This window comes from Nannobrachium achirus (assembly GCF_963921795.1).
Source record: "Nannobrachium achirus genome assembly, chromosome: 18".
Taxonomy (NCBI): Eukaryota; Metazoa; Chordata; class Actinopteri; order Myctophiformes; family Myctophidae; genus Nannobrachium; species Nannobrachium achirus.
In genome coordinates, this window is record NC_137825.1 from 5,444,556 (window position 1) to 5,470,176 (window position 25,621).

The 25,621-nt window shown below is 43.2% G+C and overlaps 1 protein-coding gene across 2 annotated transcripts in view; it reads right to left on the minus strand.

The window, feature by feature from the left end:
* lrrc59 (leucine rich repeat containing 59) overlaps positions 1–25,208 on the minus strand; it is a 43,534-nt gene extending 18,326 nt beyond the window's left edge. The window contains exons 1-9 of one of the 2 annotated variants that reach the window (XR_013962958.1): positions 25,102–25,208; positions 22,433–22,559; positions 21,434–21,493; positions 20,079–20,237; positions 19,083–19,187; positions 16,502–16,574; positions 12,673–12,867; positions 10,695–10,936; positions 9,309–9,498 (exon numbers count right to left, since the gene is read on the minus strand). Coding sequence is in view for 1 of the 2 variants with exons in the window: in XM_080747033.1 (XP_080603159.1) it covers positions 9,373–9,498; positions 10,695–10,936; positions 12,673–12,867; positions 16,502–16,574; positions 19,083–19,187; positions 20,079–20,237; positions 21,434–21,493; positions 22,433–22,531 (1,059 nt within the window). In the remaining variant the exon portion in view is untranslated. Of the gene's footprint in view, positions 1–9,159; positions 9,499–10,694; positions 10,937–12,672; positions 12,868–16,501; positions 16,575–19,082; positions 19,188–20,078; positions 20,238–21,433; positions 21,494–22,432; positions 22,560–25,101 lie in introns of those variants that run through there. The other variant, XM_080747033.1, reaches the window with a different exon arrangement.
* Between the last annotated feature and the right edge of the window lie 413 nt (positions 25,209–25,621).

A 25,621-nucleotide genomic window follows, 5' to 3' on the forward strand; every position in this document is an offset into this window, starting at 1 on the left:
CGACAAATAATATCAACCGTACACAGAGCATGAGAGCGTTCACAAATGTACTGCAAAAGCAGAATTCATACTCCATAGTAAGACAGTGTTACATAAAAAAAAGTGTGTGCAAGAGAACTCAAAACTAGATCACACACTTTCTTTCAATAAAGCAATTAATGCAGCACAGAAGGCTGGGCAATTAACCGAAATTATATCAAAAAAGATACTTTGAAACAATTAACTGACTTATAACCGAATAATCAAGAAGCATTTGTTCTCTTTCTTATTGATATGGATCAATGAATTGACACAAAAAAAATAATAATTATAGGATAGTATATAACAGACCAGATTGATTAGTCTGACTAAAAGTTCACCCGTCATACTGTATACTTTGTTTTATTTAAAAAAAAAAAGAAAAAAGAAAAAAGAAAAACAGCGAAAATAGCTGATGAACAAGCTCACAACGAGAGCTTGTAGATCTGCCATTTTCACTGAAAAACAATTAAAAATGCATACAATAATCATTCATTAATCGTAAGCGATTTTATTTTTTAATAATCCTCTTATAGGCCCATATTGATTTGAGGACATATCCTCCTGCCTACAGTGTCAATGACTTGTGACCGATTACAAGCCATTCTCACATAGTGTAGGCCAGTGGTTCTCAACCTTCTCAGGCCGCGACCCCCAAAATAATCATATTTTAAGAGGGGACCCCCTCACCACCCTGACGAGCACTATGAGTTGAGGCATTACATTTTGTATTACACAGTTCTATTGTGAAAATAGCAGATCTACATGTTCACAACGCCTCGTGTTGCAAGGCGTTGTGAGCATGTATATCTGCTATTTTCACAATTTCTGCCTCTAATATTTGACAATTTGCCCAATGTTTCATTTGTCATTTTTGAGGTATTAAAAAGTCCTTAAATTGTCACTTTAGGAATGTGCAGGTACCCTTTATAGACTCAAACGTTATGTTGGTTTGTTTACCATTGAGTGAGAAAACAATGTTTCACATTAGACTAATCATCTGGGGACCCCCCAAAATAATTTGGGGGTCCCCGACCCACAGGTTGAGAACCACTGGTATAGGCTACCTTCAGTAACCCCACTGGCAGTGGTGTAAAGTAACTAAGTACTGTACATTTACTCAAGTACTGTAATTGAGATTGCAATTTTGAGGTACTTTTCCCTTTACTGGAGTATTTCCGATTTTCTGTATTTTTACTTCTTCTCCACTGCATCTGGGATCCAAATGTTGTACCTTTACAGCCAATCTACAAACATTCTAACAAAGTACTTATACATTGCAGTATTGATACTTAAAGGAGTAGTTCACCACTTTTCAACCTGTCTTCAAATAATAGGTCCTCACTAATGTTCATGATAAAATATCACATTTTTTTTCTACTCAGTCCAAGTCTCCTAGGAGAGCTGTGGGAAGTTCAGAATCCATCGTCTTGTGACATCATTTCCCCCCAAAAAAATGTAATAAATATTTTTGAAAACAATATTTAGATGTTTATTATCGCGAGAACAATGGCTTCCACTTTAAAATTGCAACTTTTCAGGAATAGAAAGCCTGCAGTTTCTATAAGCTGGATTGGCAATCGATGATGTCACAAAACGATGGGTTTCTGACCTGCCCACAGCCTTCCTCTGAAAAAAAAAAAAGAAAAAAAAAGAAGAAGCTATTTTTGAGTGAGGACCAATTATATGAACATAGGTTGAAAAGTGGTGGAGTGCCCCTTTAAGCAAAGTACTGTCACCACTGCCGACTGGCCACCCGTAAGGCTTTGGTTGTTAAGCACAGACAAAGCATGGTAAATGCAGTATAAGGCTGCCATTTGAGACCACGTTTCACTGGGTTTTTAAAAACAAAGCAAGCACAGAGACTGATATTACAAAGAGCAGACGAGATCAACAATTCCATAGGAATTTAAGGTGGTCTTTTTGCATCCATCCATCCATTCATCCATTTACTACTGCAGTGGTTCCCAAACCTTTTAGACCAGGGGTCTTCAACGTTTTCAGGGCAAGGACCCCTTAGCTGAGAGAGAGAGAGAGATGAAGCAGGGACCCCCAGATTCCATATAGTTTCATCGTTTGACAGCACAATCATCAGTGTATTTTGGATTCATGTCAATTTGTGTTTTCAGATATTTAACCACTTGAACCATCCAATACTTAATAAACTTGAACAAACCTCTTTGCCGAAAATAGCCGATCTACAAGCTCACAACGCCTCGCAGGCAAGGACCCCTTAGCTGAGAGAGAGAGATGAAGCAGGGACCCCCAGATTCCATATAGTTTCATCGTTTGACAGCACAATCATCAGTGTATTTTGGATTCATGTCAATTTGTGTTTTCAGATATTTAACTACTTGAACCATCAATTCTTAATAAACTTGAACAAACCTCTTTGCCGAAAATAGCCGATCTACAAGCTCACAACGCCTCGCAGGCAAGGACCCCTTAGCTGAGAGAGAGAGATGAAGCAGGGACCCCCAGATTCCATATAGTTTCATCGTTTGACAGCACAATCATCAGTGTATTTTGGATTCATGTCAATTTGTGTTTTCAGATATTTAACCACTTGAACCATCAATTCTTAATAAACTTGAACAAACCTCTTTGCCGATCTACAACTCACAACGCCTCGCGCTGCGAGGCGTTGTGAGCTTGTAGATCTGCCATTTTTGGCAAGTGGTTAATATAAAAAAGGAGAAAAAAGTTTCTATCACTGTGACCCAGAAGAGACATTAGGCTTTTGCCCAGGACCCAAACTAGTGAAAATAGCCGATCTACATTTAGATCTTCTTTTTTCACTACTTCTTAATCATTATGTTTTCTAATTTACTGATTTTCTATTTATTATTTCTTCCTTATTATTTTCTATTATCTTTCTATTATTTCTTCAAATTGAATGATTCTTTCAGTAATCATTACATTTGCTTTTAATCCATGAGAGATTTTGCATTTCTTTTGGGAATGTTTTATGAAAAGGTTTTGAAATAATACTAATAATTAAAAACAAAGTATAGGCATAAAGGGAGCCATAAAAATGGGTCCGTAACACACAAATGGGTCCCGACCCAGTGTTTGTACAACGGGAAGAAGTCAAAACTGGAGTTTGCGGTCTACCCAGCTCCCCAGGTGTCCACAGCCGTCGTGGAGCCCTACACATCCACCTCAAAACACATTTTATAAAAACACAAAACTAACTAGCGTCAGGGCGGGGGGCAATATGCCCACATCGTAATATGACACTGGATATCTTCTGGCAATGTTTGTCTTTTCCTGGCTTTAATCGTTTATTTAAGCCACATCCGCAGACTGGTATTTCATACACATTTTTAAGTTCAGTGTGTTTGAGCACCCTCTTCTTCAAAGTATAAAAAGCCCTGGTGAACCCGTTATCCAGTTCACTTGTAGCCTGACTGAGTTAGGGTGCAGTTTAGCTTCACTCTCTCTGTGAAGCTCTGAAGATCGTTATGCCTTTTTAGTACCGTTCTGTCTTCGCTTGAAGAGCTGCCAAACCACCAGAACAACAGTTAATCCATTTAGGCCTAGAATTATTGAATGCTTTAACCAGTGAAAAATAGCAGATATACAAGCTCACAGAGTAGATCTGCTATTTTTGGAAAAAGTCGTGAAAATGTGTGCAAATCTTTGAATATATGTATTTTCAAAGCGAACGTTGGTAACTCAAATTTTGCTTCTGGGTGGTCCCTGGAACTAGATATTTTGAGATGCGGGTCCGTGGCCAAATAAATATCATTTTGGGGGTTCTTCACATGAAAAGGTTTGAGAACCACTGACATAGTAGTCTCTCAAAAACAGACTAACTGAGCTGCATTTAAGTGAAAAGGACCTTTTCTTTGACGATGGCTGGCCAGATTGCTGACATAGAAACATAGTTTTTTTCCCCAAAATCTTAGAAGGATTCAAAAGACACTTATAGAATCGGGTCAAAATTCAAATTTTCACGATTTTTCAAAAATAGCAGATCTACAAGCTCGCAGCGCGGCACTCGGTGCCGCGCTGCGAGCTTGTATATCTGCTATTTTTTTTATATTTAAAGCATAAAATATTGCGTCATAATGTGTTCAGGCCTAAATGGGTTCATATCTTTACTCCTGTCCTCTCCTTCACACGCATGAATGCTCCAAACAGCAGTGACTCCATTAAACATGACAACCTTCCACACAACATCCAAGATTAAAGCTAGACAGAATCTCACCACTGAAGTTGGTTAGTCCTAATCTGCCATTCGTGACACAGCGTGAAATGGAGGCCATTGAGGTTTACAGACCGAATGAAGAAACTCTAAAAGCATGCGTGCCTCGCTGACACCAAGCCAGACAACTTCCTACTGGGAGAAGAAAAGGCTCCTAAAGAATCTTCTGATCCAGATAACCTGCACCACGGCCTGTCTGTGATCCCCATGGGACAGAGTACTGACACGGACCCCTCTCCCCCTCTGTACGACATGGGACAGAGTATTGACATGGACCCCTCTCTCCCTCTGTACGACATGGGACAGAGTATTGACATGGACCCCTCTCTCCCTCTGTACGACATGGGACAGAGTATTGACATGGACCCCTCTCTCCCTCTGTACGACATGGGACAGAGTATTGACATGGACCCCTCTCTCCCTCTGTACGACATGGGACAGAGTATTGACATGGACCCCTCTCTCCCTCTGTACGACATGGTACAGAGTATTGACATGGACCCCTCTCTCCCTCTGTACGACATGGGACAGAGTATTGACATGGACCCCTCTCTCCCTCTGTACGACATGGGACAGAGTATTGACATGGACCCCTCTCTCCCTCTGTACGACATGGGACAGAGTATTGACATGGACCCCTCTCCCCCTCTGTACGACATGGTACAGAGTATTGACACGGACCCCTCTCCCCCTCTGTACGACATGGTACAGAGTATTGACATGGACCCCTCTCTCCCTCTGTACGACATGGGACAGAGTATTGACATGGACCCCTCTCTCCCTCTGTACGACATGGGACAGAGTATTGACATGGACCCCTCTCTCCCTCTGTACGACATGGGGCAGAGTATTGACATGGACCCCTCTCTCCCTCTGTACGACATGGGACAGAGTATTGACATGGACCCCTCTCCCCCTCTGTACGACATGGTACAGAGTATTGACACGGACCCCTCTCCCCCTCTGTACGACATGGTACAGAGTATTGACATGGACCCCTCTCTCCCTCTGTACGACATGGGACAGAGTATTGACATGGACCCCTCTCTCCCTCTGTACGACATGGGACAGAGTATTGACATGGACCCCTCTCTCCCTCTGTACGACATGGGACAGAGTATTGACATGGACCCCTCTCTCCCTCTGTACGACATGGGACAGAGTATTGACATGGACCCCTCTCTCCCTCTGTACGACATGGGACAGAGTATTGACATGGACCCCTCTCTCCCTCTGTACGACATGGTACAGAGTATTGACATGGACCCCTCTCCCCCTCTGTACGACATGGTACAGAGTATTGACACGGACCCCTCTCCCCCTCTGTACGACATGGTACAGAGTATTGACATGGACCCCTCTCTCCCTCTGTACGACATGGTACAGAGTATTGACATGGACCCCTCTCTCCCTCTGTACGACATGGGACAGAGTACTGACATGGACCCCTCTCTCCCTCTGTACGACATGGTACAGAGTATTGACATGGACCCCTCTCTCCCTCTGTACGACATGGTACAGAGTATTGACATGGACCCCTCTCTCCCTCTGTACGACATGGTACAGAGTATTGACATGGACCCCTCTCTCCCTCTGTACGACATGGGACAGAGTACTGACATGGACCCCTCTCTCCCTCTGTACGACATGGTACAGAGTATTGACATGGACCCCTCTCTCCCTCTGTACAACATGGTACAGAGTATTGACATGGACCCCTCTCTCCCTCTGTACAACATGGGACAGAGTACTGACATGGACCCCTCTCTCCCTCTGTACGACATGGGACAGAGTATTGACATGGACCCCTCTCTCCCTCTGTACGACATGGGACAGAGTATTGACATGGACCCCTCTCTCCCTCTGTACGACATGGGACAGAGTACTGACATGGACCCCTCTCTCTCCCTCTGTACGACATGGGACATGGGACAAGGTCCCCTAGGGGGGCCTCAAGAGTTACTACAGGGGGGCCGCGCCAAAATCTCTGTGTGATAGGTCAATAATTTAAATTAACAACCCTCGCGTCCCTATTCTGAGGAGACCTTTAGCCAAAAATAGGAGATCTACAAGCTCTCAGATTAAACGATGAAAGAAGTCAGATAACCTGGACCACGGCCTGTCTGTAATCCACCTGGGACACAGTACTGACATGGAACCACATTTTAATTCTCTCTTATAGAGGTGGTGCCATAGTTTTGTATGTGTCATAGCATAATTGCTTTTTTTTTTAAACCTAACCTCAGTAACCGTGACGCGGGTGATGATCTAACCTGCCGACGGTCGCGGGTGATGATCTAACCTGCCGACGGTCGCGGGTGATTATCTAACCTGCCGACGCTGTTGGATCCAACGGGAGTTCGACCAATGGGGAAGTCCCCCATGGAAGAAGCTGTGGAGCATAACTTCCAGACCAAAACTTTAAATTATTTGGAAAAATGGTTCTTAAATATTGCAATGTAAAATTAAGTTCAAAATTATTTTCATGCTCACAACGTTGTGAGCATGTAGATCGGCAATTTTCACAGTAGGGTCCCCAGTTAAAATATCATTATCTTGGGGGTCACGGCCTGAAAATGTTGAGAACCACAGAGTTAAATAACCATTTTTGAGGTGCCCACGGGCTTCCTCCTCCTCCTCCTCTTCCTCTTCATAACGGGGACAAACAACCATTCATGCCTCATTCACACAAGCATAGACAAAGTGATAACAGACCATCCAAGTCTGACGTCACAGCCACTAGATGGCGCCATCCCCCAGGTTCCCCCAGGTTCCTATTGTTAATTTTGGCGTTGAAAATAAAAATAAAAATAATTATAAGAACTGTTTTCCAGAAATAAACAAACTCTGTGATGCAGAACCACCCCTCCCTGAAAGAAATGCCCAGATGCTTTGTTTACCCACAAACCCCTCACCCACCTTTCAAAGTGGGTGAGGGGGGCACCCTGGGGTGCCGTGACAGCAGCCCAGGGGTGCCGCGAGATAATTTGATAATAGTTGGAATTTATTTGGACACTTAAAATAACATTTCTAGGGGTGCCTTGAGCCCAAAAGGTTTGGGAACCCCTGTTCTAAATCCTAATTGTTTTCTGTAAAAAGAATTAAAAAATAAAAAGAATTTAAAAAAAAAATCGCACCCGTGCGAAGTGAGCGGTGCAAACTAATTCCTGTAAGGGCGCCTGCGCGAATCAGTGTTGATAGGCATGCATGGCAATATTCTTTGTGTTGTGTATGATGTCAGTCTGGAGGTCTGCTCAGACTATATAAGGTTTTCGTGTGTCCTGACCTTTACACCGGCTCAAATTGAACACCAACCAGGATTTGAAACAGCAACCATAGACTACAGGGTTTAATGTAGCGTGGTCGCTGTCTTGAATCCTGGGTGGGGGTCGATTTGCGCCAGAAAGGTCCAGGATATGCGGTTGGTCAGACTTTTTCCCTCTAACTTTGACTGACGGCAAACGCCAAGAAGTGCTGGGTTGCCTCTTGGAAACAGATTATGTCGGGAGTATATTATGCGCAACATACCAGCCAGGTTTGTTAGTATCCTTGACCAGACCAAAGGCTAATAACAATTTATCGTGCACATTCATGTGCACATTTATGTGTCACCAGAAACTCCATTTTGAGTAGCCGAGATGCAGGAGAAACTCCTAATTGTCGCTGTCTGAAACCAGATAGAGCCAAATAGAGCTTCTTGTGGGTTATAAAGCAAGGGGGAGACAGAGGGAGAACAGACAGGATGTCAGACAAACAGCCTGGCCATTAACAGCCTGGTGGCAGTCAAAGAGTGAATAGAAGAGAAAAATAATATGCAGTCCAGACCAGAAGCTCAAACAAAACAGACAGAGGGTTTAGGAAAAGTCCTGGATATGAAACAACCTGGCCATTACACCTGGACCTTTCATGAACTTTAAACCGGTCTCAAGTGCAAGTGTAATGGCCAAGACAGATCTAAATTAGCATGAACAACACAGCATTTGATTGGTCTGTTCTGTTTGGCTAACACATGTCGTCACGAGTAGAACGGTTTCTGATTGGTCGATTATTATGTTTAATTACTCAACTAGCCAATCGATGAAGAATGAAAGAATCGCCCTGTGCTAATATGTTTTAACTAGATAAACCGAAAGTGAAATATAGGAGCGGTTTGCACCGCTCAATAAGGGTTAAAGTATTTAGGTGACACAGATGTAATGGGTTTATTATTGGAAGACAGTTCTTATATGACCTAATCCAAGACTCCCCCCATATATGGCCATTTCAACGCAAAATAAAAACAAAAATCACACCTAGTGTGAAGTGAGCGGTGCTATTTACGAGTTAATTTCATCAAGCGTCCCACTAGCCAATCACAGCGTGTCCTGTGAAGCTCGGCCAATGGGACGCTGGGTGTAAAACAAACTTTGAGACGTACTGTATGTGCCCAGATGCAGGCCACACTTCAGTTTACTTTAAGGCCGGAATTCTTTTCTTTTTACACGTTTTCGGAAAAATACGCAGACAAAGAAAGGTAGACCAGTGTTTCTCAACCACTGTGCCTGGGGACCTTTGGTGTGCCCCTGACAAGGGTCAAGTGTGCCCCTTGAAACTGCCTGTATTGTATTTATCATTTTAAAAATGATTTAAACTAGTGAAAACAGCAGATCTACTAGCACACAACGCCTCGCACCGCGAGGCGTTGTGTGCTTGTAGATCTGCCGTTTTCACTACTGTCGTGCGACAGCCTTGCATGATGAAGCAGGGCTTTACTTTGCGAAGAAACTTACAAATGTGAAACTTGGAGATACAAGGTTTCTTCCCGACAGTGACGATATTTACACCCCTGTATTATGTTGGTGTGCCCATGGATTCTTGGGACATGAAAAGTGTGGCCATGCAGAAAAAAGGTTGAGAAACACTGCTGTAGACGTCTCCCCCGGCTCTGGGGCCTTCGTGAAAAAAGGATTGGCATTTTTTTACGGAAATCGTTTCATGATCTATATCTGCTATTTTTTCAACAGTTGAAATAAATAATGAGCAATGATGAATTCCTGGTCTAAAATGGGTCTATGTCAGAATATATTATACCAACAGGAACCTGTGCGACAGCGCCCTCTGGGGGCCCGGTGCGGTCAGGACATGGGAGGAGGGTCTGACAGTCTCTAGTTCTTGGCGCTCTGCAGGGAGTCCAGCATCTCCGAGGCTCGCGACGCCAGCTGGCCCAACATCTGTCTGATGACCACTTCCTGTTCCCGGAGCCACGAGGACAGCCGCTCCACCAGCCAGTGCTGTAAAGAAACAAAAGTTAATTTACCCAAGTACCAGTAAGACTCCCTAATCGGGAGATAAGCGACCGTCAGGTCGCAGCGTGATTTTAGGGCAAAATGTGTAGGAGCAGTGTCCAAAAATATGTTTGATGACATGAATGTAGACATACTGTGTACCGATTTGCGTGATTTTAGGGCAAAATCTGTAGGAGTAGGGTCCAAAAATGTGTTTTAAAAAAAACGGCCTGAAGTTGGCGCTATATGGGACAGATCCATGTTGATGACATGAGTGTAGAGCAAGTGTGTACTGATTTGCGTGATTTTAGGGCAAAATTTGTAGGAACAGTGTCCAAAAATGTGTTTTGCGAGAATCTGCCTCATGGTGGTGCTAGAAGAGGGTCATGTGAGAATTGATGGGTGGAGGTAGTGGTTTGGCAGGCAAGGAGTGTGTGTGCAAAATTTGGCATGGATCGGGGCAACGGTGGCGGAGACGTGTGACAGTGGTGGTGATGTGTGACAGACGGACTGACTGACGGACAGCTGGTCGAGGTTTTGATAGTAACTGCGACCTGACGGTCGCTACCAAATACCAATATGTAACACCGATGCCGCTAACGTCCAGGAAGGTGATAAGAAGAGGGGGTCCGCGGGCTAATAAGTGTCAGAGTCCTTGACATGAAAAAAGTTTAAAGGTGATACACCATGAATTTAAAAAGTATTTATGTCATATTGTTTATGTCCCAAAAACGTTTTTCAAAAGGTTTGAGGCTAAATTACCACTCCTGAATAGAGAGCCTCTCTCATTTTTGAATGGCTCTCAGAGCATTTCAGCTGCAGTACCACCTTTGGCCTGAACTGCGCCACCCCCCCTCAAAATCTTTTTTTTTTTTATATTTTTGAAAAAAAAATTGTTTTTGAAAAAAATATATATATCTTCAAAAACGGCCGTCGATGACGTCAGCGACGGCAGAAAATCTGCACTGCCTGTTTTGAGAACCCGTGGGATGCTTTTAACCTTCGCCTTCCCAAAACCAGAGAACGACACAACGGTCAGAAATGGGACTTTGTGAGGATAGAAGGTGCTAGTGGGACCCCAAAAAAAGGTTTTAAAATAGGAAAAGTGAAATTTCATGGTGTATCACCTTTAAGAAACACTGCTTTAAGTACATTTTGATACCAACCAACATACATTGATTGATGCGTGCATTGATGCGTACCTTTTCCACCAGCGCCCACATCTCTCTGACCTGCTCCCCCTGCTGGCGGGCCCAGGCCATGCCTTCGTCTGCGGCCGCTCCCAGCGCCACGCACGCTCCGTCCGTCCGCAGCTCCGTCAGCCGGCACACCGCCGCCGCCACGGCCAATCCCAGCAGGGGCAGGAGGAGGAGCTTCAGCAGCAGGCCAATGAGGGAGCGGCCCCGGGGTTTGGGGGCGGGCTCAGCGGCGCCGGCCTTTTTGTCTGGTGGAGATGAGATGGCAGAGGAGAAGAGACTCACGTTAGAGAAAGAAGGTCATTTAAGCACTTGTTTTAACCACTATTTTATACTTTGTATGTGTATGAGTAAAGCCCCTACATAACAGGGCCCAACCAGAACCAAGAACTTTCAAGAACCTGTGAAGTTCCGGGACCAAGTTCTGCTTACGTTTCCATATACCCACACCTAACCAGGAAGGTCCCAAAAAAAAAAGAAGGAAAAAAAACGGGCCGTGCGCTATGGAAACAAAACCAGAAAAAAAAAATAGGTTCAGGTTCTGTAAAGTTCTGGTTCCAGCTCGTAGTAGAAGAGGGGCTTACATCAGTCTATCCCATTCTGATACCACGTCATTTACAGAGTATGTTGCACTATATTCTTACATGAGAAAGTTGGACTAATTGCTGCTGTCACACTAGCAGCATCAAATCGACAGGTAGGGCTGTCACAATTATTACATAATCGTCTAATCGTGATTTTCTTTAAATAATCGCGATTATTTTTCATAATCGTCATAATCTTTCCATGTTGAAAAATGTTCATATATTAAAAAAAAAAAGTCAAAAATAGTGGAAATAGCAGATCTACAAGCTCACAACGCGTCGCATCGCGACGCGTTGTGAGCTTGTAGATCGGCTATTTCCACTATCAATGTTCTTTTTAAGTATAAAGTTGTCAAATATGTCAGTAATTTCTTTGTATACTTAGGTTATGTATCATATCTACCATGTGTAACCTCAAAGCCTAAAAGCCAAACAGAAATATAATTGTCAACAACAAAAACACAATTAAATCGTTAATCGCAGAGTGACAATTAATCGTCATGTAAAATGTCATATCGTGACAGCCCTAGCGACAGGCTACAAGTCGCTGCATGAGCTACACGAGTTACAACAAACAGAGCTGGCTTCAACTTTCTTCAGCGCTCCAATGACGGACAGAAACTTCAAACGAGCATCTCCACTGCCCTGCTCCCAAAGGTGGTCATTTAAATGGGTCCCAGAAAGATTGTATGGGTCCTCAATAAAACGTTTGACCGTTGTGAGCTTGTACAGTAGATCAGCTATTTACAAAATGTTTGCCTCTTTCTTAAATTATTAGACAATTTGGCTAATGTTTGAATGTTTTATGGTAAAGTTTGTTGATTCATTTTGATGCAGCAATGGTCTTTTCATTTTCTTTGAGGTATTAGTATGAGTCCCTGAATTGTGAAGTAATGAGGACTAGCCTATGTATTGAGACGCTGTAGCCCAGTGGTTCTCAACCTGTGGGTCAAGATGATTAACTAAATGTGAAACTCTGTTTTCTCACTCAACAGAAAACAAACCAACAAAGTTTAAGTCTATAGAGGGTATCTTCACACTTCTAAAGTGACAATTTAAGGTCTTTTTATTTCCTCTAAAATGACAGATTAAACATTGGCCAAATTGTCAAAAATTAGAGGCAGAAATTGTGAAAATAGCAGATCTACATGCTCACATGTAGATCTGCTATTTTCACAATAGGATTGTGCATTACAAAATGTAATGCCTCAACTCTTAGTCATTTAAAATATGATTATTTGGGGGGTCGTGGCCTGAAAAGATTGAGAAGCACTGCTGCTGCCTGCTGCGTGCAGAAAGAGACAGGTTGAGGACCACTGCTGCGTGCAGAAAGAGACAGGTTGAGAAAGGCTGGCAGACACTCTCTGCAGAGAAGGAGAATAACCCTGACGTCGTCGTACCTGCTGCCTGTCCGTTCCTGTTCTTCTTCTTCTCCTCCTTCTTCTTCCTCTGCTGCTCCATGGCCACCTGAGCAGCCATCTGCGCCTGGTACTCCTGCCTCCTCCTCTCCTTCTCCTCCGCCTTCTCCTTCTTACGCGCCTCCTTCTCCCGGGCCTCCCGCTCCCTCTGCCTGGCCTCGCGCTTCTTCTCCTGCTCTGTAGGAGACACAAATACCATGACACATAGTTAATGTAGCTTCTTCTCCTGCTCTGTAGGATACAAACACCATGACACATAGTTAAAGGAGCTATAGTCAACTTTTTCTTGAAAAACAGATGCTAAAATAAAAATAATGTTTCGAAAATATTTTATAAAAAAATAAGCTTCATATATGTGTTTCAATTAAAAAATGACCACAAAAAGCGTAAAATAATGATAAAATAATCATTTTGGCCCTTTGTTTACATTTACAGGGCCCGTACTTTGTTTACATCCTAGTCTGTAGACTAGGATGTACACCTACAATGAAAAAGTTGACTATAGCTCCTTTAATGTAGCTTCTTCTCCTGCTCTGTAGGAGACAAGCACCATACTGTTAATGTAGCTTCTTCTCCTGCTCTGTAGGAGACAAGCACCATACTGTTAATGTAGCTTCTTCTCCTGCTCTGTTAGGATACAAGCACCATACTGTTAATGTAGCTTCTTCTCCTGCTCTGTAGGAGACAAGCACCATACTGTTAATGTAGCTTCTTCTCCTGCTCTGTTAGGATACAAGCACCATACTGTTAATGTAGCTTCTTCTCCTGCTCTGTAGGAGACAAGCACCATACTGTGAATGTAGCTTCTTCTCCTGCTCTGTAGGAGACAAGCACCATACTGTTAATGTAGCTTCTTCTCCTGCTCTGTAGGAGACAAGCACCATACTGTTAATGTAGCTTCTTCTCCTGCTCTGTTAGGACACAAGCACCATACTGTTAATATAGCTTCTTCTCCTGCTCTGTAGGAGACAAGCACCATACTGTTAATGTAGCTTCTTCTCCTGCTCTGTAGGAGACAAGCACCATACTGTTAATGTAGCTTCTTCTCCTGCTCTGTAGGAGACAAGCACCATACTGTTAATGTAGCTTCTTCTCCTGCTCTGTTAGGACACAAGCACCATACTGTTAATGTAGCTTCTTCTCCTGCTCTGTAGGAGACACAAGCACCATACTGTTAATGTAGCTTCTTCTCCTGTTCTGTAGGAGACACAAGCACCATACTGTTAATGTAGCTTCTTCTCCTGCTCTGTTAGGACACAAGCACCATACTGTTAATGTAGCTTCTTCTCCTGCTCTGTAGGAGACAAGCACCATACTGTTAATGTAGCTTCTTCTCCTGCTCTGTAGGAGACAAGCACCATACTGTTAATGTAGCTTCTTCTCCTGCTCTGTTAGGAGACAAGCACCATACTGTTAATGTAGCTTCTTCTCCTGCTCTGTAGGAGACAAGCACCATACTGTTAATGTAGCTTCTTCTCCTGCTCTGTTAGGATACAAGCACCATACTGTTAATGTAGCTTCTTCTCCTGCTCTGTAGGATACACAAGCACCATACCCATTTAGAACGGGTACACATTATTGTGTATCATTATTTTATGCTTTAACTATTGAAAAATAGCAGATATACAAGCTCACAGCGCGGCACCGAGTGCCACGCTGCGAGCTTGTAGATCTGCTATTTTTGAAAAATTGTGAAAATTAGAATTTTGACCCGATTCTATAAGTGTCTTTTGAATCCTTCTAAGGTTTTTTTAAAAAAAAAACCTATGTTTCTATGTCAGCAATCTGGCTAGCCATCGTCAAAGAAAAGGTCCTTTTCACTTAAAGTTATACCATGTAACTTTTTTTATAAAAGAAATCTTAAAATTGTCCTAACTGTTAAATCGCTAAGGTTTTAGAACCCCCAGCTTGTAGATCTGCTATTTTTCAAAGCATTCAATAATTCTAGCCCTAAATGGGTTAATGTAGGTTAATGTTAGGATAAAAGCATCATAATGTTAATGTAGCTTCTTCTCCAGCTCTGTAGGAGACACCAACACCACCATCACACATAGTTAATGTAGGTTAATGTTAGGACACAAGCACCATAATGTTAATGTAGCTTCTTCTCCTGCTCTGTAGGGATACTAAAATCATAACAAAAAGTTAATCCTACGTATAGCTTGGCTACAATGTTGTAAAGGAGTCGAGGCCTTGCATTTAGGAGTCGTGTTTGTCCACACACAGCCTGTTATCAGCGGAGGGCCACAACTATGGATATGACTTTCCATAGCATTTTTGTGTCTGGGGTGAATGAATGCACCGTATGAGTTAAGTCCATTCAGGCATTGACACTAAGGGTTTCCCACCTGCTCTGGTAGGTAAATAAAACTTTTGGGCAGGTGGAGTTTGCCTTCAGGTTGCCCGACTTAGCAAATGCTAGTTTGAGAGGGGACGCAACCGTCTATAAACACAACACCAGATATCTGTCTAAACACCTGAACGTGGCCAGAGCGCATTCAGGTCTTCAGGTCTGTGGAATGTAAAATAAGAGCACTGTTTGCCTATAATGTACCGTTTACTGTTGCTCATTTGCTACACGTAAAAATATAAAACCATAGACCAGGGGTGCCTAAAAGGTAGGGTGTACCAGTAGATCACAAAGGCTGTGCAGGTAGACTACATGACATGTCCCTAAATATATCAAACATATAATTTTCCAAATGTCTGTCTGTCTGTCTGAGTGAGTGTCTGTCTGTCACAGCGTTTCTCCTCGGTGGCTGGAGCAATTGATCTGAAATCACATCACCATTAGCATATGAACACACCTGACATAACTGTCCCTGTTAAAGATGTTGTCCATCAATCATGCAGATCGGTACACAGTATCTCTGTAGCCATTAAACGAAACGGGTATTTCTTACATTGATGCTCCTACATATTATCATGCAAGCACCAGTTACAGTTACTTTCCATCCCTCATATACTGTGTGCACAGTGCACACCCCATAACCCCATTTCGGAGTTCATATCTTTGAACGGGTAAGGGCTAGTAATTATAATATAAAGAATCACAAAACCCCTCTTTATGGCATCTGTCATTTGGAATTAAGGCGACTTTATGGCCCTTCAATTCATTGCCTCTAAAGTAGGCAAACCCACAATGCAATGTTTCGTTCTCAAGAGTCAGTAGCATTACAAAGAACCCGAAAACCTACCACTTCCATACAGAATGGGATGAAGACTTGTCCCAACTATTTCCCATTCCAGGTGTGTTTGTCTGTCTTATAAGTAACTCATTTTAAAAGTAGCTCTCGAGTCAAAAAAGTGTGGGCACCCCTGCCATAGACATATTCAATCATAGCTATGTGTATGTAGGTATTTGGATTTGGAGGTAGTGAGGTATTATGTATTTATTTATTTATTTATTAATCAATCAATCAATCATACAGACCCCGAAAGTAAAGAAATAAGTGTTAAAGTGAGCGGTAAAAATTTAAATCTTACCCATCATTTTATAATGGACATGTACTTTTCGGGCAAGTGCGCATCATGACCTCTGAGATCTTAGTGTCAACCCCTGCCCATTCCCACTGGGCACAGTGAGAGTTACAAATGCCGTTCTCAATTGAAGTGGACGGCAACGTCTTGAACGCTGACATAACTATCGTTAACGATAATTATCGTTATCTTTATCTCGCCCCGTAGAAATGGGCCTACAAACAGACACGCAGGATGTTGCAGTCAAAGTGCTCTGATCAGAATGCAGCTCCACTGAACAAAGGACTTCTGTCCAACAGAGGAACCCATACCATCTGCAGGATGAGCTCACCTTTCTCCTTCAGAAGACGCTTCTCTCTGGCCTTATCCACCTCTTCCTGAAGGCCCCTCATGTGCTGGAGAACCTACACAAAACACAACAACACAAACAGGACAATTTACAATGGAGAAATTTAGCAGACGCTCTTATCCAGAGTCCACATTGAAACTACAGCCAGGTAAACAATGCAACTAGCATCTGTCTAAACAACATGCCAACTGAAACCTTTGAATAAGTCTGCATGGTTGTCTAGACTAGATAATGTGCTACGGTTATTGGTGGAGTCTGAAGAGGTGAGTCTTCAGGTGACGGCGAACTATAGAGGGTGTGCGCATCATACCCGCAAATTATGCGGGAACACCAACTGAGTGGCAAAAATATGCTTCTGCCTCGACAGCCCATACATCCACACAGAAAAGTCCTATCTGATTGCATTGAACAATGTTAAACGATGTTAAACTGACTTTGCCACTCGATTTGCCATTCACTTTATGCATTGTGCATACCCTCTATTGTGAGTGAATCTGCATTCTGCAGTCTAACGACAATAAGGAATGTGTTCCACAGTTTGGGAGCCAGGAGGGAGAAGAGTCTGAAGACTTGTAAAACGTTGTCCCGGGTGTTTTAGGAAAGGTTCTGTCAGCTTCCCTGTGTTAGCTGATCTGATTGAGTGGGAGGGGTTGTACGGTTGGATCAGACTTTGAATCAAATCAAATCAAATTTTATTTAGAGCACATTTACAACAATAAAATTGCCCAAAGTGCTGAACATGGATGCATCAATGCACAACAAAAAACCTGTGTCACAATCACAGGGCAGAACATAGTAGATGGAGCAGATAAAAATTAAACAACATTAAAAGCTACAGAGAAAAAATGTGTCTTTAAAAGAGATTTAAAAACACCAATTGACTGGGCACATCGAATATTTAAAGGGAGGTTATTCCAAAGAGTAGGGGCAGCTACTTGAAGGTATGGGGTGGTCTTGTGAAAGTGACACGGTAGCCACAACAACCATTAAAATGTCTGTGATAGTGTCCCTGAGCAAGACAGTTAACCCCTAACTGCTCCCTGAGAGGTCTACTAATAGAACCCACTGCTCTTAGGTTAGGTTAAATGCAGAGGACAAAATGTGTATTTATATGTATTTATTATGAATTGTATGACAAGAATATCCCAAAGGAGTGGAGACTAAATTATGTGTCACCTTTTGGACTCAATCATTTTGTGATCTGAAGCCTAATTTATGTATTGTTTGTCGAGTGGAAACCTCATATGTCCAAAACTGTTACTTTTAAAAAAAGCAAAAAGCAAAAGCAGCAGATCTACAATCTCAAAAGCTTGTAGATCTGCTGCTTTTGACAGTTTCGAGTGACGCTGTAGTATGATCAAGTAGGGCATTCATTCAAAAATATGGAGCGAAGAGGATAAGAGCAATGACATTCAGTAGAATGATGTGGTGTCGCTTGCCCAAAAGAACGTGATCTATAAGCTGACACTGCGTTGCGATGCAGAGGTTGACACCAACGGTTGCCCGACTGCCCGTGGCAAGTAAATAAAATATTCGGGCAAGTGGAGTTTGCTTTCAGGTTGCCCGACGGGCAAGTGCATTCTGTCTTCATTAAATATTATTGGTTATTCATGAACAACAATGCTACCTTTTTACAACCAGCAGTTGCACTCATTCTGGTTTTTCAAAGTGACTGTCGCCACTCGGCAGTTATCCATTCGATTGAACCTTAATTTGTTCAACAAGCACACATTTTACCTACTATTTTGTAATGGACGATTTACTTTCCAGGCAAGTGGGAATGACCTTTGGGCAAGTAGAACATTGCCTTTACTTTCCCCGACGGGCAAGTGCCTCTGATACCTTAGTCAGGCTTCCCACACATTTTTACCAATTAATTTCCAAAACTTTTCCAGAATATTTAACCCAATTTCCAGGACTATATAACAATAATTCAGCTCAATAACAGGTCGCTTACTCCTATGCGCAATGCCCAAAGACAGGTATTGTATGCCAGTGGTTTTCAACCTTTTCAGGCCGTGACCCCCGAAATAATCATGTTTTAACTGAGGACCCCGGCACCCTGACGAGCACTAAGAGTTGAGAAATTTTGTATAACACGGTTCTATTGTGAAAATAGCAGATCTACATGCTCACAAGGCATTGTGAGCATGTAGATCTGCTATTTTCACAATTTCTGCCTCTATATATTTGACAATTTGGCCAATGTTTAATTTGTCATTTCAGAGGTATTAACAAAATCAATAACGAAGGACAATGCATAGCTATTCTTTCTAGGACCTTCCAGGACCCTTGATAAATTCCAAAACCTTTCCAGTACTGGAAAAATATTTTTCTAATTTCAAAATATTTCCAGGAATTTCATGACCGTGGGAACCCTGCTTAGTGTCAATCCCTGCGATGCATAGTGGGCTTGTAGATCAATCCCTGCAATGCATAGTGGGCTTGTAGATCAATCCCTGCAATGCATAGTGGGCTTGTAGATCAATCCCTGCAATGCATAGTGGGCTTGTAGATCAAGCGACGCCCCTGTGTAAAGGAAGAGGTCTCTGATATCTCTTACCTTGACAGAACACTGCTTGCATTGCTTCTCATCCAGACAGTCTCCTGCTACCTTAGCCAACTCTACCTCCAGAGGGTTGTCCTTTAGATCCAGCCACTTCAAGCTCTGCACACACACACACACACACACACACACACACACACACACACACACACACACACACACACACACACACACACACACACACACACACACACACACACACACACACACACACACACACACAGTATATTTGAGCATGGGAATGTATCGACTAATAGATTTGTTGATTTAATCAACAGTATGAAGTGTGTTTGCAGCATATAGTCATGCAGAGCTCAGAGCAGCCTTTCCAGGGTTGGGGGTGAGGATGAGAACTTGATTTCACAATGGACACTAGTTATTGAAAGTTATACAAGGTTAAAGGGTTATATTTAGAGTTACAAGAGATGTGGAAAATACATAAAATAACTGATAAATCAATTAAGAAAGTTGAATAAGAGCAGTCTATGAGGGAAAAGCTGCAGCACCTAATTTAATCAGTACAATTATACTTATCAGCAAAATAATTCTATTAAGTCAATAGTAATAGTAAGTCAATAGTCATAAGTCATAGTGGCTCAGGGGTAGAGAAACCATCATTAGAACACAGAGGATTCCCAGTTCAATCCTGGGCTCCCCCAGAGTTAGTGTTGAAGAGTCCTTGAGCAAGACTCTGAACCCCTAGTTGCTCCCGGTGAGCAGGTTGGTGCCTTGCATGGTTTCCTCTGCCATCGGTGTATGAATGTGTGAATGGGTGAATGTAATGCACAATCTATGTAAAGTGCCTTGGATAAAGGCGCTTTATAAAAGCACCATTTACCATTGAATCAAAACAAATGTGGACAGGTCAAGGTGTGTATCTGTGTGTGTGCGTGTGTGCGTGCGTGCGTGCGTGCGTGCGTGCGTGCGTGCGTGCGTGCGTGCGTGCGTGCGTGCGTGCGTGCGTGCGTGCGTGCGTGCGTGCGTGCGTCTCACCCTGAGCTGGGAGAAGCTGACAGGCAGAACACTCAGCTTGTTGTTGTACAGGTCCAGGTGCTGCAGGTGCACCAGGTTCCCCAGGTCATCTGGTAAACAGGACAGCTGGTTCTTGCTCAGGTCCACCTTGATCAGGTGTGTCAGGTTGCAGAACTCTGGCTGCACAGGAAGACGACACAACATGTTGTATGGCAATGTACTTGTACTAGGCCTGGGGTGCCCAAAAGGTAGATGGTGATCTACCAGTAGATCACAAAGGCTGTGCACGTAGATCACATGACATGCCCTAAAAATATATCCACAAGTTTCCGCGGGAGTTTACTGGAGGCTATCGGGACCAAACTTCCGGGTTTAACAGCAGACATACAAGCTCACGTCGCGTCGCAGATGCAACCCGTTGTGAGCTTGTAAATCGGCGCCGGAAGCTCGGTGCAGACGTCTGCGCAATGCACTATGGGGCGTAGGAAACTCGTGGATAATTAAAATGTAAAGAAGAAGGTGACTGACTGACTGATTGATTGACATAAAAAGGGGCCTGTCAGCTCCCTTCACTGGCTGTGGGCTGATAACTCTCTCTCAGAAAAGAACACATTATTACAGAAACCAGAAGCAGAGCAGACTCTGCTGTATCCAGTCCTCACAACAACAGCATGACACACAGGCATCCATTTGTAGCATTTGTATACAGTAGTTGGTGTGTCAGATTCAATCACTCAGGGTCAACTTGTAATGTAGCTACTTATTTAGAGAGAGAGAGAGAGAGAGAGAGAGAGAGAGAGAGAGAGAGAGAGAGAGAGATTTTAGTAACTAGCAGCATAGAGAGATACACCAACACCCATTCTTCCACTTCCTGTCATGTATTAGTTGTGAGGTGTGCCAACTTGTGTTATCGTGTGTGTAGTCTCGCGTGGCCAAACTGTTGCCTCCGCAATTTGCAAATGCTCCCGGCATACAGTCTGGGGCACGGAAATAGAAACGATGAGTGCGAGATAGAGCGGATGTGACGCAACCGCTCCCTTGGTGCAGTAGCAATAACATGTTCTACTGGAAGCGTTATGTCTCCTTTCATAATTTTTTGGGGCCGTTATTTCTTCTTTCTCTGGTGTTGTTGGTGTTACCGCCATGATGTTTTCAAGTACACACATAACAAGAATATGCCACTCGACTGACTCGGTGTCTGTGCGAGTGTGCTTCTGTTATGTTTCCAATGGGACTACCAGTTCCGTGCAGCAGTGGCTACTTCCGATACTTGCCGTTCGGGAGCTGCCGTTCCAGACTCTATATAGCATTCGGAGATTGTGGAATAGTTGTCTGGCTACGCGAGACTATCGTGTGTGTGTAGTTGTTGTACTCACAGGAAGGGAGGTGATGTTGTTGCAGGACAAGTCCAGAACGGTTGCTTTGGGGAACGCAGCCTGGAAGAGGAGAACCACGAAGAAATTAATGCATAATACATACTAACAAATACACATCTAACCAAATGGACCGAATATACAAAGAATCAAATGGACCCTAGATGTGTACACCCTCAGATCTAGATCAATTTAACCCAATCAGGGGTTTGCCCTTACATTTACAGTTATGTAACTCTGTGAGTGTACAAATCTAAACAAATGGACTCCTAGAGTTCTGTAATGAGTATACAAATAGAACCAAATGGATCCTTACCGGTCCATTTGGTTATTTGTACCCCCTCGAAAAAACAGAAAATATTTTTTCCAAATCAGGACGCCAATTTAATCCAATCAGGAGTGCATGCCCTTCAGTTGGAGAGTATTCCAGTTGCAGGCATTGACACTAAGGTTAGCCCACCTGCCCCTGGCAGGTTGGGGCACGTGGAGTTTGCTTTCAGGGTTGCCTGACCGGGTAAGTGCTCATTTGAGAGGGGACGCAACAACCGTCTGTTGACCTATAATGTGCCATTTTCATTGTTGCTACACTTAAAATATTCATAGCTATTGTTGTAGGTATTTGGCCATTGGCATATGGATTTAGGTGTGACTTTTTAATCGCACAGCCCCAACAAGTTGTTGTTAGATAAGCTGTCGCGCAGCAGTGCATCTACATAGCTGGTGCACTTTTTGCCCTTCCTGGCTTTGCCCCAGGTTGGCTGCTATTGAGTCAGTTTGCCTCTAGTTCTGGCCTGCGTGCCTGAAGCAGTGCCCTGCCAGCCTCATCCTTCTCTCTGAACGTGGTTAGGTTAGGTCCCCATAGACAAAATGACTCACATCACCTTTAACACACCATCCCATTGAGAAACAGTGGTTTAAATCATAGCTACTGACATATTTAACTCATCAGCTCTTTAATAGAAAGTGATTTAAACTCATCTCTTTGACAGTGGTTTGACTCACCAGCTCTTTGATAGGAACCTCAGTGAGGTTACACAGACTCAGGTCCATCTCATTTCCATTGATCTTATCCTTCAGGTTCAACACTTTGGTTTTACTCATGATGCCGTCTGTCTGTCTGTCTGTCTGTCTGTCTGTCTGTCTGTCTGTCTGTCTGTCTGTCTGGAGCTGTGTGGAGCACAAGAGTTACATTAACATTAAACAACATCCTAATGGTAACAAACATACAATCAATCAATCAGCAAGCAACTTTAGATGCCATATCTGGCATCTAGAGTTGCAATACCAACCCCTGACAGCCCATACATCCAAAGTACAGAAAAGTCCTATCTGATTGTATTAAACCTAATTTGTTTTAACTCACCACGTTTTTGTTTCATAAAGTTCCGCCCTAGACATGTTATGAGCTACTTTCAGTGAGGAAATTCCCTGCATGCAGGTGATCATTTGGGGTGCATCTCTCCATTCCGACATGTATCCTTTCCGACATAACTAACCCTATCTCTTACCCTAACCTCTGTGGAGGTGTCGCCACTCCGACAATAAGAAGTCACTGTAGGAGTGGGGACATGTCGGAATGGAGAGAGCCTCCCGATCATTTGAGTGTTGGAAGCACTAGGAAATCACTCAAGGATCCTGCGTGCCACCTAAATGCAGGAGGCTGCAGGACGTTGTGTTATTGAGCACTTCCAAACTCCCAACATTCTTCCAAACACTTTTCTTCACAAAAAGTAGCTCAAAACATGTATTGTCTACGGTGGATTTGAATGAAACAAAAACGTACAGATGCAAAAGATAACACAAGCTTTCCGTACAGGTGAAATCTTGGCGAGTTTAATACATATAGGACTGATCTGTTTGGATGTATGGGCTGTCAACGGTTGTGTATTGTAACTCAGATGCCAGATAGCATTATGGCATCTAGTTGCTTGTGACTACTGTAGTAAAGCAGTGATTCTCAACTTCTATTTTATTTTATTTCAAGAACCCCCAGTTGAACCACTACTACTTATATACTACTTACTGTGTATACTACTCAATATACACAGTAACATCCTAGGAGGCGGCGTAGCTCAGGGGTAGAGAAACCGTTATTAGAGCACGAAGGGTTCCCAGTTCGAATCTGGGCTCCCCCTGAGTTAATGTCGAAGAGCTCACGGTGAGCAGGTTGGTGCCTTGCATGGTTTCCTCCGCCACCGGTGTATGAATGTGTGTGTGAATGGGTGAATGTAATGCACAATCTATGTAAAGCGCCTTGGATAAAATCGCTATATAAATGCACCATTTACCATTTAGGAGGAATAAAAGAACGCTTGCCCCAAAACATGCTTGCCCAGAGTCAGGGTCAGGACACAGCCCCCAAAAATATATCATATTTTAAATAAAATAATCCTATTTTAAGTGGGTGGGGACCCCCCAAAATCTATGTGGACTGGGGACCCCCAAAAGAATAATTTGAACTGGGGACCCCCACCCCACCCTGACAAGCACTTGGAATTGTGGGCATTACATTTTAGTTTGACTCCTGTTCAGCTCCACAGATAAATATTGTGGAAAATAGCAGATTTGCAAGGCAGTTGTTATCAGTTGTTATCAGTGTCCCTACTCACATCAGAGTACTGTATTGTTAGTCAGAGAATATCTCAATGTTATTAGAATGGGGGGTCGCAGAGACACAACTCTTATGCTACATTCACACTGAGAGAAGCCAAGCTAATGGTTTGCTTGGTAATTCAATGTATTCTCTATGCAAACCAGCTTTAAAAATTGACAAGCTTTTTTTTTTTCAGCTTGGACATTTTAAAAGCTGGTTTGCATAGAGAATACGTTGAATTACCAAGAAAACCATTAGCTTGGCTTTTCTGTATGTGAATGAGGCATTAATTATCCGATTTCTATTCACAGAAAACCAATGAATGAGATTCAGACTATACTAGCCTACTAGAGACACCATAACGCCATATGACATCTAAAGTCTTACATCGTCACACATTAGGCTACCAAGAACGACTAGGAGGCTAAAACTACATTTCATATTAATGACAGTAAACTACAACACTGTACATCAGGGGTCTTCAACAGGGGGTTCTCAGAGTTACTACAGGGGGTCCTCCAAATCTTTGTGAGATAGAAACTTTTTTTCTCCTTTTTTATAAACCACTTGAACCCTAACGTTCATATGCTGAGAACTGTAGAAAAAAATAGCAGATCTACAAGCTCACAGGCGTTGTGAGCTTGTAGATCGGCTATTTTTGGCAAAGAGCTTTGGTGTAGAGGGGAAAAAGAGCAGACTAAGTACAGCGTGAAATGTCAAGTTTATTATGTATTGACGATTCAAGTGGTTAAATATCTGGAAACACAAATTGACATGAATCCAAAATACACTGATGATTGTGCTGTCAAACAATGAAACTGTATGGAATCTATGAAAAGGTTGTGGGGGTCCCTGCTTCATCTCTCTCTTAACTAAGGGGTCCTTGGCCTGAAAACGTTGAAGACCCCTGGTGTACATTGATCCCAGCAGCAACAGAGAATGACTGAGAGTCAATGCAGCAGAATGTAAAGTAACAGCCAGTGATTCTAATGTAAAGTAACGTTAACGTTGCAACAGTCATTGATTGTAATGTAAAGTAACGTTAACATTGCAACAGTCAGTGATTACTCACCTCAACAGCAGCTGTGATTCAACAGACTCGTTCTGCTCTAAAAGACCCTGAAGAGAAGACAGAGCTCACAGACCAGGCGTTCACAGATCTAAGTGTGGTGGTGTAGAAGAGCTTTTATATACAGATCAGTGTTTTAATGAGTGTTCGGTGTGTCTCTGTTGTCTGAATGAAACATCCACGTCACGGCTCTTGAACTACAACAATCCCCGCAGGAAGTGACGTCGGGTGGAGTCCTGATGAAGGGGATGGTGTTTTTTACTGGTGTTTCAGTCCGAGTGTGGGGAAAGGGTGCGTTCGGAAATGCGCACCGGACTGCGCGGGCGTTTATCGTGGGCTTGCCCAGGCCTTACGGCCTGGGCATAAATATAACGATTGCATTCACCACGGCTTCGTAACTCGCGCGGCGCTCCGCCGGCCGCGCGGCCCTGGCCCGCTCTTCGCGGCCACTCGCGCCTGCGGCGCTCGGGGGCGAAGAGCAGGACCAAGGTCCGCTGGCCTTCGCGCCGCTTGCAATGTCGTGGACAAT